This window comes from Mesoplodon mirus (genome assembly GCF_964341445.2).
Source record: "Mesoplodon mirus genome assembly, chromosome: 9".
In the NCBI taxonomy this organism is placed as follows: domain Eukaryota; kingdom Metazoa; phylum Chordata; class Mammalia; order Artiodactyla; family Ziphiidae; genus Mesoplodon; species Mesoplodon mirus.
In genome coordinates, this window is record NC_138985.1 from 13,710,494 (window position 1) to 13,731,289 (window position 20,796).

Below are 20,796 nucleotides of genomic sequence, written 5' to 3' on the forward strand. Positions count from 1 at the left end.
ATCAAATCACAATGGATATGATGTTCATTCAATTGCAACTAAGATCATAATTCGAGCATTTTTATAGGATGTTTTAAAAACTGATTATCATCAGATTAATGCAAAATAAAGGAGCAAGTTATCAGTTTGAATTTCAAAAGAGCCTGAGGTATCTCTTCGGGGAGAGTAAAAGTTTGGGCTTCCTCATCTGCTGTTTTGAGCTCATAATAGCTCAAAATCTGCTCCCATACATCACCTGAAAGGAGCAGAATGACAGCCCTTTATGAGTAATTCTAATTCTACTCATCCAGAACCCGCTTCTGCAGAAGTTTTGTCAAAGCTAGTTTGAAGTGGTGTGGCAAGGGTATAAGGACCCAGAAGAGAATAAGGGAGGGGGTCACTGAAAGTTCGAGTGCCCTGCGTGTGTTTTGGTGAACCAAATCTGATACAGAGTCTGGAACTGAATACCATTCAGAATGGTATCTGAAGAGATCAAAACAGTAGATCACAGGCTGTCTGGAAGGCAGGCACTCTAAACCCATGTCTGTGTCTTCACCTCCTCTCACAGCATGAAAGGGCACTGTCCTTACTTTTACAGTGGAAACTGAATGACCGCAAGAAGGAAGAGTAACCATTTCAGCATTGTATGTGGTTTCATTTTTCTTGGTTATCTGGCTACTGAATAGCTGGCTTTTTAGTTTTGTCAGAAACTAAAAGACTAAAAATCAAAATGAAACATGGATTGAATTCTGATAAAAATTTAGTAGCATTTTGAAGTACTTGGGGTGGGGATTACGGCTGGAATGCTGTCCAATATTTATAGTAAGATATTTTACCTGTTTGTTATTAACCAAATATTTTTTGAACTATTTCTTCCATAATATTCATTAAGTATTAGGTTGATATTTATCACATAAAAAGGCCATTGTTAGCTAACTGTCACAGAGAAGGTGAATTTGTTTTCTGTTGTTAGTTAATTTAAAATTCTTGAATTCATGTGCCAGAGCCAGGTCCATCTGTTTGTAAATCCTTACTTTCCATTCCATACCATATTCTGTTCACTATAACTTCTTCATTGTTTTTCTTTTCTTTTAAAAATAATAAACTGATCTGTGATAACGTTATGAATGTCTGTTTTGTATGAATAAGTCTGTAATGTTTGTCTTAAATTTACACATGGGAGAAAACCCTACTTTTAGCGAATTCTCCACTATCACAGTTTTCTGAGGTTGAAAGTTATTGGCAAGGAGTTTTCTTTATTGGTTTTGTTTGATCTGGGACAGTGTTTTCAAGGGAAGGTAAATTGGTCAAACTTTAAACAGTTTAGCATTTATCTTGCCTGCCTAGTCTGTGGGAATGTGATTTTTCAACCCCTGGTTTAAAAGAAGAACCTTCATCAAACTATATTGGCATATATCTAAAATGACAGGCAATGTAGAATAAATGTGATAAAAAATAAATGCTTGGAAAAATTTCTGGTATTCCTTAGCTCATTAGAGTATACGTCCCTAATATTTTCCAATGATCTGAGGTCATCGCACCTCCCCTTATAAAAGGGCATTTATCATTAGTATGAATGGCACATGATGCTATTGGTCACGGTGGCATTAAAGGTTGCAGATATGCTTTTTCTGGAAACAACTAGAAGTCTGAAAGAGTATAATAACCCTCCTGTGAGAGAAGTAAACCAACACCTGTCCTATAGGCTAAACATATTTCAGGGACTGTGAATTGAGCTGTGATATTTAAATTCATGCTAACATAAACAATGTTTTAGCATGATTTTAATGAAGAGGATCTAAAATAAGAAGAAGCATTGTCAATACATTAATGGAGAAAAATAGCTATTTATAAAATGGGTAATACAAAATATACAAAATAATGTTGATATGATGTAAATTTCTATTAAAATACATATATGAGGAAAAAGCCTCAAAATCCACAATGTTTAAATAGTATGATGGGTGAGACATTTTAATCTATGGATATTGTAAATGTCAAGTTCCAAAGGTTATATTATTATGGAGGAAATGTTAATGATCACATCATTTTGTATATTTTAAAATTAAATAAGAAAGGTATGTGGTCAACTTTGGACTGTTCTTTGGAAAAGGACAAGTAGAACAGTATATATATTTTGAAATTTTTTTAACTATATTGAAGTATTTGCTAAATAATCACCTGAAATTTGTCTGAAATTCTGGTTCATAAAAATATATCTGGTATTTAAAGATTAAAATTATTTTCTTTTAATTTAAACCTTTGAAATATAAAAAGCATTCCAAAATGAATACTCGTTTATCACATTTAGAACCTTACATAATTATGTAAAGAAAATATTACCATTAATGTTTAATTCAAAGATTATGGAAAACAGAGGTATATAAAATTTGACTTCTTGCTTTAACATTTGCTTGGGATTTAAAATAAAGCAATCACTAGTCATTGAACCAGATTTTTTAAATGATAAATATTCAAGTAAATGCATTTTATTAAGCCATAATCATTATTTTTAAATACCTTACACTTAAAATACCAAATAATACTGCCATAACTTTAAATGTGTAATTCCATACTCTGTGTGGCAAAAAACTTTTAAAAACAAAGATTTAAATAAAACTTATTTATAAATGTGGATTTGTGAGACTATTCATATTTTAAACATTCAGTTTTGCTGAAGTAATCACTAGAGTGGATTTGTCTGAGAGATATTTTCAAAATAGTTGTTTTAGTCTGTAAACTCAGATCACTTGTGGTTTTATGATTGATAAAAATGGAACACAGTAATTTTTGAGTTTAGTTAGTATATGAGAAAGGTGTTAAATTAATCCTAGTTATATTACAATTAATTTGTAGTTTTTGTGGTTTTCTATTATTAGGGCAGAACTATAATTAGAAAAAGGTATTAATTTACTTATGAACATAAACATTTATTTAGTTTGAGCTTTTGTGAACTGGGACAGTATTTTGCTTTTGTTTGTTTTTTTTTAAGGGAAAAACTTGATGGAACGGTTAAATAATACACTGGCAACAATAGAGAGATTCGAAAGGAAATACAGCAGGAGGTGCAATCCTCACCCTCTTGCACTCTTATATAGATAATGCTTTCACCTGAGCCCTTGGTAGGTAGGTGGACTTGGTTTCCACCTATACGGCTTGACTTTGAGCTGGGAAAACTTAGAAGAGTCTTAGAATTCTTGATGTTTGAGAAGTAAATATGAGTTCAAAATTTGCCTTTCTCGAAGTAATTTGTATGACTAACCTGATGGTTTGATGCAATGGAGAAACCACAATTTTTCATCCTTGGATAAGATGGTCAGTCTCGTTTCTCCTAGCCCCCAGTAGGTGAGAATCCAACGGGCGGGCAAACTACTGCTGTAAACAGGAGTGAAGAGGGGAATGAGGACAATAGTGAGAAAAGGCAGGGAGACTGACTTTCTGAAAGTTTTGCTTTCAACTTATCTTAAAGTATGACCAGTAAGAATGTGTAAGAAACAAGTTAAAATATGTAGGACAAAGAGGCAATTAGGGAGAATGGAACGAGCGCTGGACTGTGGGTCAGAGGACCTATGTTCCAGGCACAGATCTGGCATTTTCTGTTTTAGGTAAGTCCCTTAAAACTTTTGTGAGCCTTGATGTCCTCACTGCAAGGGTCAAATGATTTCTTATATGTTAAAATTACTGAATAATCAAAGAATATGTTAACTATAATATACTTAGCATCTCAGTCCTATCACAGGATTCACTTAATTCCCACCCCAACAGCAACTTTCTTTGCCTTCCAAAATCTAACATTCTTTGTTAACTTTTATTATTTTTCAATCTCACTAGGTCTGCACCTGCATTCATAACTCTCTTCACTTCACTATAAACATAGCATACTAATTCATGTTTCTGTACCGTTTATGTTATTTTGCCCCTTTATAGTTTATCCACATCTTATCCATCCTTCAAGTTCTAAGTAAAATCCATTCTCTCCTAAAAGCCAAACACTAAGAACCTTCAGAATTGAATAAATTATCTACAAACTTGCTACTCAATGTGAGGTCCAAGGACCAGCATCATCATCATCCTCTGGGAGCTTGTTATTAATGCCCCAGTCCTGATTCACTGAATCAGAACTTGCTCTTTATTTAACAAGATCTCAAAGTAGCTTTTATGCACATTAAAATTTGGAGAAGCACTGATCTACTGCTCATGTTGGAAAGCAGTCATCTTATAGAATCACCTGTTTCATTTGTGTAGCTATGTTTCCTTAAGAAAATTAAAAATTCTAAAGTTTCAGGAGAAGTGTTTTTTAATAATGCCCCAACACAGTTTCCCGGAAAATACTTTTATTCACTCTAATTACAAAAGGATATCTTGTATCCTTTATCTTGTAATAAACTGTAGTGGAAATGGAAAAAAAAGAATATAGATATATACATATGTGTGTATAACTGAATTGCTTTGTTGTACCCCTGAAACTAACACAATATTGTAAATGAACTATACTTCAATTTAAAAAGAAAAGGATATACTCTTATAAACTGCATTTTCTGATTGAGACAAAATAGGTATATGTTGATTCCTGAGTACTATACAAGATTAGAAATTGTCCATGTGGATATTTTATCCCCTTATTTGTGTTCACAGGATTCTATTCTACTCTTTCATTCAATACAAAGGAGCAAACAACAATGATCAATGTTGTATCATTTTCTGTGAACATATCAAACCTTGCATTCTTTTAAAAATGGGAACTAAGTTTGTACCCCCATTCAGATGGAAAGCTGAAATGTGATACTATATAACCTATGTGGAATTGACCTTGGCCAACCAGAGCACCTTTATCGGTATGCTCTTGGATCCCGCTCATTTATACTTCAGGAGCTTACTGACTGTTGTCTGGGGGATCTCAGTATCAAATGAGAGGAAGCTGAATTGGTCCCTTGTCTTAGCTCATAGATCAACCTACACGAAAAGAAGCAGATGGATCAGGCCAAATGGTTTCATGTTTTAGGGATTTAGTTATTAACGTCCTATTAGATTATAAAAATCAAAGGTTCAAAAGTGACGATTCTAATAATATATCCCGAATTTCTACAAATACTCATTAGGCTAGATCCTGGTGGATAAAACTAAACACTGATATCTGTTCCACTTCCGCTAATGTTAGACAATCAGTAATCATAAGATACAAATGATGTGTTTGGGGAAGTTTGCCGGATTTGTAGGAAAGCCAAGCAATGATTTATTCCACAGGATGCCTGCTGTGCTACAAATCAACCTGTCCATTTGAGATGCCTTATTTTCAGCTAGCTGATGTGATTCAGAGTTTTCAGTGTGGTATAAGAGGCCAGCCAGAAGAGAACTATTAATTAACTTCACAGAGTCATCAGCAATATCCAGCATAATTAGATCAGCTTACACATTTTAAAAACAGTGAGTACGAGAAGTTCAAGAGCAGGTCATGTTCTATCCTAAGCTAGATAAATAAGCAAGTCTTCTCAGTTATTCGATGTGGATACTCACTGATAGAAAGCAACAGTGATTTCGTCCTGTAAAATATTCACATTCTTCAAATAGTACCAGATTACTAATTGAAGCTGGTCTCTCAGATCTATCTGGTCCTGATCTTGGCATTAACTGTAGACGTAGGATGTGTACTCATTTTAAATTGTGTATTTTCTGTGTATGTGTTGCAAGGTAAGTTGAGAGAAGAGTACTATCGTGTTGACAGCATAAATATTGAGACCCCTGGCATTTTAGAACAACAAAGGGAAAATCCCCAAGGATTTTCAGTTTCTAGGTACCTTTTGGACAGTTATGAAAAAATTAGAAAGGCAGCATCTTGGCCCTATGGTAAATCTGTATGACACAAACTACAAAAATCTCATTTAAACGGTATGAAAATTTCAGTAGGGAGTATTTTATGCCACTATTAATGTATATTAAGCCCTAATTTAAAGTTAAAAGGGTACGTAAGTTTTTCTAAAAACATCCTTGCTAAATAGGTGATTTACTGTCCTTTAAATGGAACAGTGGTGTTCTTGATTTTGCTGTCAGAAGCAATTAACATGCCATGCTTTAATTTTATTAGTTGAATGCATGACCTGCAATGGGGAAAGTTATCGAGGTCCCATGGATCATACAGAATCAGGCAAGATTTGTCAGCGCTGGGATCATCAGACGCCACATCGGCATAAATTCTTGCCAGAAAGGTAAAATACCACCAAATCATGCATCCAATGATTCTATTTACAAACTGTTATTTGCCCCATGGCAAATTAGCATGGAAATTCTCTTGATATAATGTTTTCCTGATAGTCTTGGGGCACAGGGATTTACGATGAGGTATATGAGAGTGCGGGCTTCACCTCCAACTGGTCTTGGCTGATTAGGTTAAGAGTCCCTAAAATCAGGATGGTCCTGAACACAGGAGCATCAGTGGCTGGAGAAGGAAAACAGTAATAGAAGCTTCTTCTTTCCCTTCCACAGCAGCAAAAAGAGAAAAGCTCATTCAATAATAAGCACTTTGACAGGCCCAAGCTGGGGAGGGCGGCATTATTGTTAAATAAAAGTGAATGTGAATCTCCTCCTAACGTCACACCTTCCGTGACTTAGGTAAAGTGGGGTCAATGTGTGACACCGTGATGCAGGTCATGCCCACGGAGAGGGAATGAAAGGTGGAGCAAACGATTCTTTGGCTGCTTTCTTGTGGTGGATTTTGAAGTTGCCCTTCTGGAAAAGTCAGGCAACCAAGTCTACTTTTCTCCTCAGGAGTAGGTTTTGAGTTTAAATGGTTTAAAAATTATGTGTATTTTGGCCCATTCATTTCACAGGAAACATTTTAGGTGAAAAAAATTTTTCCTTCTTTTTTACTATAAAGAATAAAAATACAAATAACTAGAGAAGAAGGTCTATCCCCACCTTTCTTCTGAAATTGCTGAAAGGTGTTTTTTCTTTCTTCTCTTTTTGTCTTGCTCTTCTAGATGAAATTAAAACTGCTTTGTTTTTAAGTGCATCTCTTGTCTTTTAAGTGAGAGCAGAAGGAATGTGGTAGCAATTAAAAACAACTCACCAATTCAGGACCCTGTTAATTTAAAGGGAGATGGGTACAGAGAAAGTGGTGTGATGGAGTTTGTCTCTAGCTCTGCTGGAGGTGAGGGCATGACCTTGAAAGACTCTAGCTCTAAAACTGAGCTATCATTAGTAACATAGCTATTGAAACCTAACTTTCAGTTTGAACTTTAAGTCTGCCCTAGAAGAGGACCCGTTTTCTTAATGAGCATTCTACACGAGGTCATGTTTATGTAATCTGTCCTTAATTGGGCTTTGTAAGAAGGGGATTCAGTTTGGGACCTCAACCAGTGGACCGGTACCAAGTGGACCTAACTTATTAGCAAAGGGGATGGTACTCTAGCCTTAGTAGAATATGCACAGTAATAGATTCAGCAGTCAATGATTAGCAGTCCTTGTAAGGCAAAACATAGAAAATCTCTTCTTTCCTCAGCTAACAGTATCCGAGCTAAGTCAAAAGTTATTTTGTGAGCTGAGAGCTGGGTGGTGTTCCAGGCAGATTTACATGACACTTTTCTTGGTGTGGTTTGCAGATATCCCGACAAGGGCTTTGATGATAATTATTGCCGCAATCCTGATGGCAAGCCGAGGCCATGGTGCTATACTCTTGACCCTGACACCCCCTGGGAGTACTGTGCAATTAAAATGTGCGGTAAGTTAGGGTCAAATTTATTGCTTCCTTTTCCTCTCACAGACTGGATCTAAGCAGGCGATTATTAGTGAGACAGGTTAACAACTATTTTACTTGATACTTTAACGTGCATAGGTTTTAACATTTTTAGAATGTGTTACATAATCCTACCCAATCTTTTGCATTTTCAGAGAGCCATTATTTTGAAAGAGATACACACCCAAGTGCACACGTACACACAAAACATTTATACTTATGGTAAAGACTTAAACATTCTCATGTTACCAAGAAAAAGGGGGAAAAAAATCTACAGAGGGAGGAAAAAGATCAGGGATTATGTGCAGTATCATAATGTCATTAGGGCCATAAGAGCTAGGACCTCAGATTCTTACCTTCCAATCCTGTATCCCTACCTATCCTCCCAGACATAACATGAGCTGTCAACTGACTATGCACATCTTCTGGGGAGTGACAAAGGCTGCAATGTAGAAAACTAAGTCTAACAGAAGATTCTCACAGACATCTTTAATCTCTAGTAGCTGATCCTCACCTCTCTGGCCGTCCTTATACACAGCCTGCATTCTCTTTCAACCTGTTTTTTAGCAGTCCTACTATCCTTCTATATACTGGCCTTTACACAACTTTCCTGAGTTTATGATAAAAGCTTCTTTTCTTACTTGATTTGTGATATCCCTTTAAATCTGTACACCTGGTCCTCTCCTCCACAGTTAACTCACACATTTTTATTCTTCTCTGAAATAATCCTGGATAATAATTAGATGTAAACATGCTTTTATTTCTATGTGTACAGTCTTATTTTTTTCAACTGGATCCTAAAATGCTTTCAAATCAGAATTGCATAAATTTAGTAAGGCGGAATCATGTTATAAATTGGCTGGCTAATATAAAGATATGTATATCTAGAGAGAAAAATGTAAAGACATACAATCAGGTACCAGCACTCAGCATGATAAATATACAACTATGAGGCTATGGATAGGGATTTGCATATTTCCCTAGATTGGCATGATGAGGCTATTTCTTTGAACGGACTTATTCAGTATTATCTACACTATGATACTGCCAAGGTAAATATCTCTCCACTTAGACCTGCTAATAAAAGGAAGTGTTTTGGACGACTCAAATAAAACCCATAGAAAGGAGATGTGTCTGGCATATGTGAAATAACTGCAGAATCTGGAAGGCTCTCAATGTGAACACAGTGTTCCAAGGAAATTGAACCATCTGTTTGGTCCTTTAAAATAAGGGATGACTCTGTGACAGTGTTTCTTTATATAGACTGGTTAGTTCAACTCAATGAGTTTTTAAATCTTGTTAATCTGTCCATAATTCTAGACCAGCTAGGTACAATAAACCAATAATTTCCCCTCCATTTTTCTTTTTGTGTGTGTTTTAGGCACTCATAAATCGTCTCTGGAATAAGACCAGTATAAACACACACACATACACACACACACACACTCACATGCATATTCACTGGCACGTTCACCTTTCAATTGGCATGCATAAGACTGGCTATTTTTAAAAGACGTTGGGAGAGGAAAAAAATAGAATTAATATGACACTTCTATTAAATTTCTTCTTCTTTTCTGTCCACAGTTAGCTATTTATACAACTAACGTGCAACAATTCTGATGGCTTTTTTAAACAGAGGGTGATGTTTATAGGATGCTAATTCGGAGAAAATGGTGGTAGAATTTGTGACCCAAACCTATATACAGTATATAGTATATACAACCTATATAGTATATACAACCTATATAGTATTAATATATACAACCTATATACAGTATATAGTATATACAACATGATGATTGGGGGTGCTGACCCTCCTGGGTTCCTCTGTATCCGTGAGTTCAACCAACCTTGGGATGATGTAGTACTATAGAATTTACTATAGAAAAAACCCAGCATATAAGTGGACTCATGCAGTTCAAACCCATGCTGTTAAAGGTTCAACTGTAGTTAACATAAAAATATTTTCAGCTTTGGGAATATTTTTAAAATGTTTTATTACAGGACAGATTTTAGTTTGTAAACTTATATAGAGAGACTATATTTTTATTAAAATTAATGAAATAAAGTGACATTCAGGAATTTTGGAAAGCATAAGAGAGAATGTCTTCCAGATATTTTGGCTTATACATATAGTAAAGGCTACAATGCAAAACTAAGGAATTTGGTGATGGTTTCAATTGTGTATTAATTTTCTATTGCTGCATAACAAAATTTCAAAAACTTGGTAGCTTAAAATAACATGCATTTCTTATCTCATGGTTTCTGTGGGTCAGGAGTCAAGGCATGAATCAGGTGTGTCCTCTGCTTAGGATCTTACAAGGCCACAGTCCTGGTGCCCATCAGACCTATTGTCTCATCTAAGACTTGGTGTCCCATTCCAATATTCCAATTCAGTTTCTTGTGGTTGTAGTGCTTAGATCCTCAACTCCTGGATACTGCCTGATGTTTCCTACCACATGACCCTCTCCACAATATGGCGGTCTACTTCTTCCAGGCCAACAGGGTAGCTTTCTGTTACTTTCAACCTCTGACCTCTGCACCCACTTCCATTTATTTATTAAGAATTTTTTTCAAAGGTATTAAAATTTTATAAGCCAACTTTACCCAAGATTCTGCACTGGGGATGAATGTCAAAAGGACTTGTTCAGAAATCATACCCTTTAGAACTTCCACATAATTTCTTTCCCCTTAACACAGAGTTGTGAAAGGTAAAAATAACAGTGTTTTGTTTTCCTGGGAAAATAGTATATCTTTATTTGGGAAAATGATGGAAAAATAACTGGTCAGTTTTTGCCTCCACACTGTGATTTGATGCAGAAGGCTCTGCACCTGCTTTTAAAGAGCTCACCTGATTAGGTCAGGCCCACCCAAGGAAGTCTTCCTTTAATTAATTTCAAGTCAACTGACTGGGAACTTTAACTACATCTACAAAATCTCTTCACTTTTGTTGTACAACATAAGCTAATCACAGGAGTGACTCTCCCATTATATTCACAAGTTCTACCCACACTCAAGGGGAGGGGGTTACAGAGTGTACATCAGTGGATAGGAATCTTAGGGGTGTATTAGAATTCTGTAAAGCACACACATATTTACCTGCACTAGTTGTAAGAGAATATTGATTGTCACTTTTTATGTGTATCATTTGATTCTTCGGTGAGCTTTCTGGTTTTCTCTCAGTCCCAATTGCTTGAATTCATTCTGAGTTTTCAATATGCTTGAAGAATAGAGGTTAAGATTGTGTCACTTGTCTTCTCTAAAATTGAAGGGGAATTTTAAAACTCTTTTTTTTAATTATATAATAACTGTATAAGAAGGTTATAATTGCTACCATTTATTTAACATCTACAGAAAGGTGCTTTCCATCTACTGTCAATAATCCTTACTTCAATTCTACAAAATGACTGTGATTAGGTAGGCCAGTGAGAAAGGTGTGCAAAGATATGATCGGTGAAGCAGCATGGCAATATTCAAGACATGGTAGTTAGGTTGATATGGGTAGGGATGGGGTAAAGACACAGAAATGGAAGAAGATAAGAAAAATAAGATTGATGTGAGGCAGATGAAGTAGGATCCAAGAGTAGCCCTTCCAGTTGCCATGAGAAACACTGAAAAATTAAGCAGGGAGAGTGGTCTTATCTGATTTGTCATCAAGAACAGTAGCTTCCAAATCGGTATCTATGAAACCCAGGGGAACACAAAGACTGTCCTAGGGGTTTATGGACATGGATAGGTTAAAGGGCTCAAATTCCAGCTCCTAGTTTTCTATATGAATTCTTTCCCAAAGTCTTCTGCTTGAGATGCATGTGTTCCCAAGGAGTCAGTCAAGTTCAACTTCCTCCCTGCCCATTAACAACTGCCTTTTGCTACTTTATTGAAAAAAGGCAAACTGCTAATCCTTCCAGAATATTAATGTGGTGCACTGTCCTGGGGTGTAAAAACCTTGGGGACACTAAACAAAGAGACCTTTAAAAATACTATATATTAATGCTGTTTATCATTTACATTCTGCTAATAATTGTACAACTCTATCCATAACATGTATACATATATATGTATATTTGTGTGTTTGTGGCTGTGTGTGTGTTTAGTATAGTGTGCATTTATCTCTTAGAATTTTGTGGTCACAAGAAATTTTAAAAAAATTTAAGTATATAAAAATCTTTCAGGAAAGTATGATAGGTGAGGAATAAAAGGCTCTCCAACATAAAATAAAATACATTACACTAAAATAACATTCTGTGGGTAAAGTGGAATGGAAAAATGATTCAAGGAGAAAAAGAACTTGATAATGTACATTTTATCCAGAAAAAGGTATAGTTATCACATCACTGTGGTATTTAGAGTCCACTAAATCCATTTAGAAGAGTGATATAAAAATTTTCAATTTAAAACTATTGATAGTTAAAACATGATAGAAATCAAATCTTTTGCAGCTATTTAAACTTAGCATAAAAAATGTAGATGTCAACTTAAAAACAAGAGAGGGAATATAAATAATTTTTCAAAATTATTTTAGTAACAGGAGCAAAAACAAATATAAAAAACCAACAACATTTGAAGACTACTGATCCAGAAGAATTACTATGTATTCTGGGTAATTAGCACGGAGAGGGCTGAGCAAGGAGGCAGGTGCATCTGATAAGAGTTGATTTTAACAGGCAAGTAAGAAATAAAGAGAATGTGACTAAGGCAGTAAGCAGTGACAAAACAATGTGGAGGAGGATGTGAGAAATATTAAAGAGTTAGGATGTCCCATATATAATGATGGATTGGCTAATGTGGGAAATGAGAGGGAAAAGGTAAAGTCTAATATTCTTCCTAAGTTATTGGGTAATGATACATATTTAAGAGAGGTATACATTTGAGGAGAAAGATAATAAGTTTGGTTGTGCTTATATTGAGATGCAGGTGCTTCATGTCTGTGCTCAAAGTACATCTAAGTTCAGTCTTCCCTGAAGACTTCCCTTATGACTCATGCAGAGTCATAAGTGAATAGTGATAGCAGAAGCCTTGGACATAGTAGCAATCCCAGGAAGCATAGAGAGAGCATAAAGAGGAGTTTTTGCCCCTTTTCTATAGAATTCACTAAATAAATATTTGTTGAGTAGCTCTCATATGTCACATGCTTTTCTAGTTGCTGGGAACTTTCCTAGAAGTGAACAAAACAGACCAAGATCTATGATCAAATTAAAATTTCAGAATTTGAGCATGAACTAGTAAAGTAAAAGCTGACATTGCCTTGACACTGGGCTGGTTTACACCAGATCCAAGGTTTTGAATACTGCTCTCAATTCCTTTTATTTGTTAAAAAGCTGAATGAACTACAAATTTATTCTTGTCACTTTGCTTCCAACTTTCAATCTTACAATTAGTGTAACACTGAAAGTGAAGGATGAACGTTGCTCATCAGCTGACAAATGTGTAGCAGGGTATTCTGGGACAGGCCTTCTCAGTCCTGCTTCACACCATGTTCTTCAGAAGGTGATGTCTACCTAAATGGCAGCAGCCCACACATATTCTGGCTGTGTAACTTTTAACAGACTGCCAAGAATATGAAATTTTAAGACACTGCAAACATATAGCAAGATTGGACGTCCCATGCAGTGCTTAAATGAAGTACTGATTTTTTTATGGTTTTCCCCTATAATAATAACTTCGCATTCTGAATAAGGGTTTGTTCTATACATTAGTTGACTGCTTTTCAGAGAGAAATAATATTTGTTGGGGTTAATTGTGCTTTTCTGAAGTGGACTTTAGTAGCTCTTTGGCAACTGAAAAGCTAACTTGTGGTTAATGTCCCTTATCTTGTGGTTGATGTCCCTTAGATGTCCCATTGAGTATTTAAATCAGTTGGACTGAAGATATCTTTATACATTATTGAGAACCCCAAATTGTCTGCGTGGGTTACATGAATCAATATCTACTGTACTGGAAATTAAAACATAAATTTAAAAATATTTAATCCATTAAAAATAATAAGCTCATTGGATGTTAATAAATATAACATTTAAAAAGAAAAATAACTATTATTTTCACAAAAATAGGGAGGACAATGACGTTGTTTTATTTTTTGTAAATTTCTTTAATGTTACCTTAATTAGAAGACGATAGCTGAGTGTCTCATATTTGCTTCTGCATTCAGTCTTTTGGGATATCATACATCAAGTGCAACTGGAAATTCCACTGTAAAAAGGACAAGTGACATCTTAGCATTGTTTTGACCTCCTAGATCCCTGAAAAGATCTCTGGAACCCCAGGTGTCCCTCTGAGAACAACTTTCTTGCTACATGTCATACGTGTAAGGCTGATGTCCCATTAAAGTACACCTGCTAGGATATACCTGTTGGCAGTTCCAATTGTTCCCCACCTTTTACCACCAGCAACATGCCTGGTTGGAGACTTTTATCATTTATTATCTTTTTCTCTGATTTTGTTCATTTATCCTATAGGATGGTCTAATCTGCTTTTTTAAAGCTCTCTTTTGCATGACTGGTACCACCATTTACACAGTTTAAAATCCAAAAGCCTAGAATAATCCTAAACATGCTCTTTCTTTCACTCTTCACATTTGATCCATCATTAAGTCCTGTCAATTTTATTTTCTATGTATCTATCAAATCTTCATTTCACTTCATCACTGTCTCCTTTATCCAAGACAGCATTATTTTTCATCTTGAATATTTGGGTGGCCTTCTGAGTGGAGCTATATCCACGTTCACCAGCTCTCCCCTCCAATCCCTTCTCCACACTGCAAACAGGATGACATTTTAAAAAAATCTGAATATATCATTCCCTATGCCTAGCATACCACACACATACACAACAGTTTAAAACGCTTCAATCATTTCCTTTGATCTTAGGACACAGACAAAACAAAACCATCCTTTACTCCTCCACCCCTATCTTTAGCCTCATATACATTTCTCTCCATGCTCTCTGTTCCAGCCAGAATAGTTTTCTCCCTATACCTCATATTTTCCATATTCTCATTATAGTTCCTTCACCCCTGCCATCTCCTCTCCCCTGAAAAATTTTCTCTTCCTTCCTCAGCTAGTTGACAGCTACCCATTGTTCAAATTTCAAGTCAGTTATCATTTCTTCATTTGACTTCCCCTGACTCGGTCAAATTCCTTGTTGTATATTTATAGCAACATAAACCTCTCCTTCCATGTACTTCTCAGAATTCGGTTTTTACATTTATTTTTGAAGTATTTGGTTAATAGCTGTCTCTATCAAAATGTGTAAGCTCCAACAGAGTAAGGACCAGGTCGTTTTTGTATTCCACAGAGTTACCACATTGCCTTGCACGTGACAGGAGTTCAACAAGTCTTTGTTGAATGAATGACGGTTACCTTCCTGCTCAGTGGTAGTTTTCATTTTCTTTTCGTGTCTCCTGGAATTTCTTCTATGCTTCTTGATTTTCATATGAAAACTTGGCTTTTCCCAAACATTGCCAACCAGGAAGATTTGCTTCATACCTTCTTCCCATCACCTTAACTCACTGTCAGTTTTCATGCTTCCATGAGCTAGTTTTGTTCCTTCGTTGCTTGATGTCTTGATGGTTTTTCCTTCAACAAAATAAACAAATCTTGTCATATTTTACCTTATTTTTCACTTCCTCTTTCTTTTCCTTCTTATTTTTTAAACTTCTAGATATGTAAGTGTCCACAGCCATTTTATATTTTTAAGAGCTTTACTGAGGTATAATTGATATTTAAAAACATCACATATTTAATGTACACAGTTTGATAGGTTTGAAAATATGCATACACCCATGAATCCATCTCCACAATCAAAGATTATAACCATATTCATCACCTGCAAATGTTTCCTCCTGCCCCCTCTTGCCTTTGTGTGTGTGTGTGTGTGTGTGTGTGGTAAGAATACAACTCTCTTAACAACTGTTTAGTATACAACACATTATTGCTAACTATAGGTATTATGTACAACATAGTATAGTAGATCTACTATACATAGTAGATCTCTAAAACTTATTCACCTTGCATAACTGAAACTTTATTACCTGTTGAACAACTCTCCACTGCAGAAGTGTGGCCGAGGCAGATCTTTGATAGTTAAGATTTCTCTCAAAATTATCATTGTGGACTGAATTGTGCTCCCCACCACCCACAATTCATATGTTGAATTCTAAGCCCTGAATGCATTTGGAGATAGGGCTTTTAGTAGATAAAAAAGGATAATGAAGTATAATGGCGGGATGCTAATCCAATGGGATTTGTGGTCTTATAAGTAGAGGATGAGAGTGATCTCTCTCTCTCCCTACCATATGAGGACATAGCAAAAAGGTATGTCTATACCTACATCTACAAGCCAGGAAGAGAACTCTCACCAGGAACCATTGGCTGCCACCTTAATCTTGGACTTTACAGCTCCCAGAATTATGAGAAAATATATTACTGTTGTTTAAGTCACCCAGTCTTATTTTGTTATGGTAGCTTAAGAAGATATGTTGCCATTGGTACTACATACAAAGAATCCTTCCCCCTAGTAACTAGTGTACACTGGCATCATTTTAAAGGAATATGTAACCTTTTAAACTTCAGTGTCTTTGTCTTTAGCAAATTATTTTATTTCTTAAAGAAAACTGATTATTTCTCTAAATTTTATTAATTCATCCAAGGCCAGAACAGAGATTCATAGAAATATAATCCTCTTATTGTATTCTGTGTCAGGAAAAAACAATGCTATCAATATCCTTTCTCAAGGGAAAGATCTTGTGTTGGAGGTCTTTTCCAAGTCACCTTCTAAGGAGTAAGAGTATAGGATTGAAGAGCTTTCATGAAAGTCTTGTCTTTTGAGTATTTTATACCAGAAACGTCTTGGATAAAGTCCAGAGAAAAGTTTCAGACAGGAATCCCAGGTCCACATGGAAAGAAAACGTGCAAGCAATTTGAGGTTTGTGCTTTGGAGGTCTTTATACTATTTTCCCACGTCAATTTTAAAACAAGAAGCTCTTTAAATTTACATTGAGCCTGATCCTGCCCTCTGCGGCCCAAAGAGCACAAGTCTGTTGACGGGAGAGTAGCTTTACACACTGTTCTAAATATCCAGGGACCATCATAAAGTAAATCCTATATTTCAGTTGCTCTTCAGTAGCTGGGAATAAGAAGTGGGTTGGGTTGAATTATTCCAAGAATAATCAGGTATTTGTCCAGTGGCCTAAGAAGCAACTTATTCTTAACTACAGGCAAAAGAATAGCAATAGCTTGTCACCACTAAGAAATCCAGGTTTTTTGGAGGGTTAAGGGGACAGTAAACATAAGGATTTACTTATTGTCCTTGTAAAGCTTATGGATCCCTAGGTGTGGCTTTCTGTAATATACATTTGCACTCACATTCTCCAGTTGCCGTTCACGGACCTCTGTCAGGGCCTTGTGGCCTCTCCGCAAGGATTTGGCTAGTCTTTCACAGAGAAAAAGGTTCGATTTATTCTATGTTGTCTTGTTGTGTTGATCTCTTTCTGTTGGGGGGCAAGAGGGTTTTCCCAACAATTACATAACAGTTAAATGTTCATTCTCTCAACAAATGTATTCAAACCTTAAAGTTCTCTACCAAATAGTAGAGCAATCAGATCATAGCAGGTCCACACCAGTAAAGTGAAATTAATGTTCCAAGAGGCAACCATTATATTTGATCATGTCCTAACAGGACAGTGAAAAATTTCAATAGCAAATGTTGTTTTCCTTAAAGCATTTCCAAATAGAAAACTTCGCGTCAGTCATGAAAGAAAAACATTCCTTCACTCACAGGCCACCGAGGATCATATAAATATCTTTGCATCTGCTTCCAAAGGGTGACCACCACTGACACTCCTGGCAAAATGTTTTATTTGTGAGGAACTCTCAGAAGAGTTCCTGGTATTTTCAGTGTGAGCTTGGTAGACATACTTGCAAAAACATTTGTGGATGTGGGGATGCAGTATTTTAAAAACATGTTGCTTTGGCTAAACTTGATAATCTTCAGCTGATATTGGGGATGTTTCTGTGTTTCGTTAACTCTTCACTAGGCCACTGGAGACTCTTCAGGGCCTTCCCTTATTCAGGTCTCATGTTTAAGTATTAAGTCCAAAGGAATAGCTTTCCCAACATAAAATAGCCCTTTCCCAATCAATTGGCATGAAACATTTGTTTTGTTTTTGCACCAAATTTTGATGTTTATATAGTGGGACAGCTGAAGGAGTCTATTTTATTGCGGTTCAAGAATAATTCCTTTTGTTCGAATCATAAGTATTCATGCAGGCAACAAAGATCAGACATTTATATTACAGTTAAATGGTCTTTGGACAAATCATTCATCATGGTCCCCATCAGATAATATTTATTAAACAGCTGCATGAAGTCACAAAATAACTCTTACTAATTGATGAATACTGTAGTTACCTTGTACTAATATATCTTTTTTTTTGCCTATATTATTTATTCTATACATTACCACCAGAATTATGTAGCTTTTGTTTATGGGGTTACTTTTAGCAGCTGAATGTGAAATGGGATAAATACAGATGCACTAACTTCAGAGGGTACTTTTTAAATAAAGAAAAATACTATGTGAATACTGCTAGTTTGTAGTTAAAATCAAAATAAATATTTCCACTGAATTAAAACACAACAATAAGTAACACTGTCAAGTTGTTTTAGTTATATATTTCAAAGTTACAGATGCTTATTAAAATGAGACAAAAATAATAATATTATTTAGATTCTTTACATCTTGATAGGGCCTGACTTAGTCAGCTCAGGCTGCTATAACAGAATACCATACACAGGGTGGATTCTAAACAACAGAAATGTATTTCACATAGATCTGGAGGCTGGGAAGTCCAAGATCAAGGTGACAGCAGGTTTGGTATCTGGAGAGAGCCTGATTCCTGGTTCACAGATGGTTCACACTTTGCCCTGTGTCCACATATGGTAGAAGGAGCAAGGGAGCTCTGCAGGGTCTCTTTTATAAGGGTACTAATCCCATTTATGAAGGCTTTGCCCTTACAGCCTAAACATTTACCAAAGGGTCCAACTCCTAATACCATAACATGGGGATTAGGATTTCAACATATGAATTTGAGGAAGACACAAACATTCAATTTATAGCAAGGCCTAATGAAAATTTGTATTTATTCTGTACAATATTGTATTTTATTAATGTGCAGTAATTCTTTGTATTCTGTAATTTTTGTAATTTCAAAGGGTTCTAGTTTCCACCTCCAAATTAGAATCTGTTAAATAATCCAAATTATTTAATCCAAATCCAAAATTTTGGTTTTCAATCTAACCATTTTAACTTACATTGTCTTTTAGTGAATATTTAGTGACCCCCTTAAAATGTTTATATCGTAAGTTTTAAAATATAATCATGAAAGTTTAGAAAAAAATCTTTGACATAATTGTTCAAATGAGGATTTTATGATAGCTACTTTTAAAGTGAAAGATTCTTTAATTAAATCTTGCTGGGAACCTCTGCAGTTGAGGTGCAAAGTTAGTACAATTCAGGTCTCTGAACCTGACACTGAAATTTTAGTGTATCAATCAGCAGTGAAATATTTTCCTCAGTATTCTTATATAGGTACTCTTTTCTCTGACCTAGGTTTTTGTAATGTAGATATTTCTTTTCACAGGGACTCCTAAAATTTGAAAACTTTACCCTCAAATTAGAAAAATTTTTATCTTCTACTAGCTTTTAAATTTTATCATTCCTCTTTTTTCATTGTTTAGGTTGATGTCTGGAAAATCATACTAGAGTCCAAGGAGCTCAGTGTGTTAATCTCTGATGGGCTTAGCCTTGAACTAGACACTTAGTGAGATGTGATAGGCCCATATCTAGCCAAAGGTGGCCCTGGTTGACTCATCAAGACTGGATCCTTTGGTTACAAGTTCACAGTGCCAAAATAATACTGAGAAGAATGGATCAGTAATACACGAATAAAACAAAACACACACAAATAACTAAGAAAGTAAGAGAGCTGTAGTACCCAAGTCAGGTAATGAAATTTGTGAGATTAGTGCAAGTGCTTTTGCTCTGGCAGCCCTAACTCTGACCTTCCTCCCATTGTCAGTATTCTGAGTCCTAACTGAGGTCACAAGTTTGCTGCCCAGGAGCTTGTACCCAAGAAGTGGGGGAATCAAAACTTTTCTTCTTAAAATGTTAAGCTAATGAATTGATAGATTCCTGGGGACATTTGTTTTGTCTTCTTTCACATCATAGTTTTATAATTAGAATGATATATGTCAGTACAAGCTTGACCTTTTACCTGTTTTAGAGTTGTCACCCTTTTAAAGACTTCCCACACATACTCATTTTCCTCAAATCATGGAACAATCAACTCAAATCATCAGAAAAATAGCTTAGTAGCATTTGTTTTAATGAAATATAGTTCTAACCCTCAGAACCTATGAGCCTATTTCATCAAAGAACTTCAGGTAATATTAAAATCATAATGAACTTGGTTAAACAGCACCAACTTCTTCTATACAAGTCATTTTTCTCAGTCCAAAATTTTTGTTCTTCCTAAATCAATATATATTACCACTATCAATACATATAAGTTCTCTAAGCCATCAACTGTCAATGACCATTCTATAGGTCAATCTCTGGACATTTTCTCATGTCCATTTGAATTTCCTTTTAATTTAGGATATTTCTGAGCTGTATTTCTATTCCCTAAAGTAGATACATAAGAAATAAAAACACATTTTAAGATGAGCTGAAGAAGAGATTTTTTTTTTAAAGAAGAGTTATTAAAAGGGCAATTTTTTGAAATCTGTATATAAAACATTCTAGTGATTGGGATGGTCATTAATTAATCCTCCTTTTTTTTTCCACAAAACTTCACAGAATAACTCCAAACTTAGGCTCTACTTAGTTTGCATGGAACTCAATGAAATAAAGCATTCAGCCACATAAGGTAGTAATTATTTGTAAGAAAGAAAGAAATTTAAAATAAAGTTAAAGAGCCATTTTAAAAGAATTTACACCATTAAATATGGAACACTATTATAGACATCCCTAGCCTCTGAAGGCGTGTCTAATTCTAACCTCTCCTTTGGAGAAATGATGCACCGAATTCC

At 35.4% G+C, this 20,796-nt stretch overlaps 1 protein-coding gene across 5 annotated transcripts in view; it reads left to right on the forward strand.

Moving 5' to 3' along the window:
* HGF (hepatocyte growth factor) overlaps positions 1-20,796 on the forward strand; it is an 81,464-nt gene that overhangs the window by 26,273 nt on the left and 34,395 nt on the right. For all 5 annotated transcript variants that reach the window (XM_082631866.1, XM_082631867.1, XM_082631870.1 and 2 more), the window contains 2 exons: positions 6,062-6,182; positions 7,575-7,693. In XM_082631866.1, the coding sequence (XP_082487992.1) occupies positions 6,062-6,182; positions 7,575-7,693 (240 nt within the window). The remainder of the gene's footprint in view (positions 1-6,061; positions 6,183-7,574; positions 7,694-20,796) is intronic.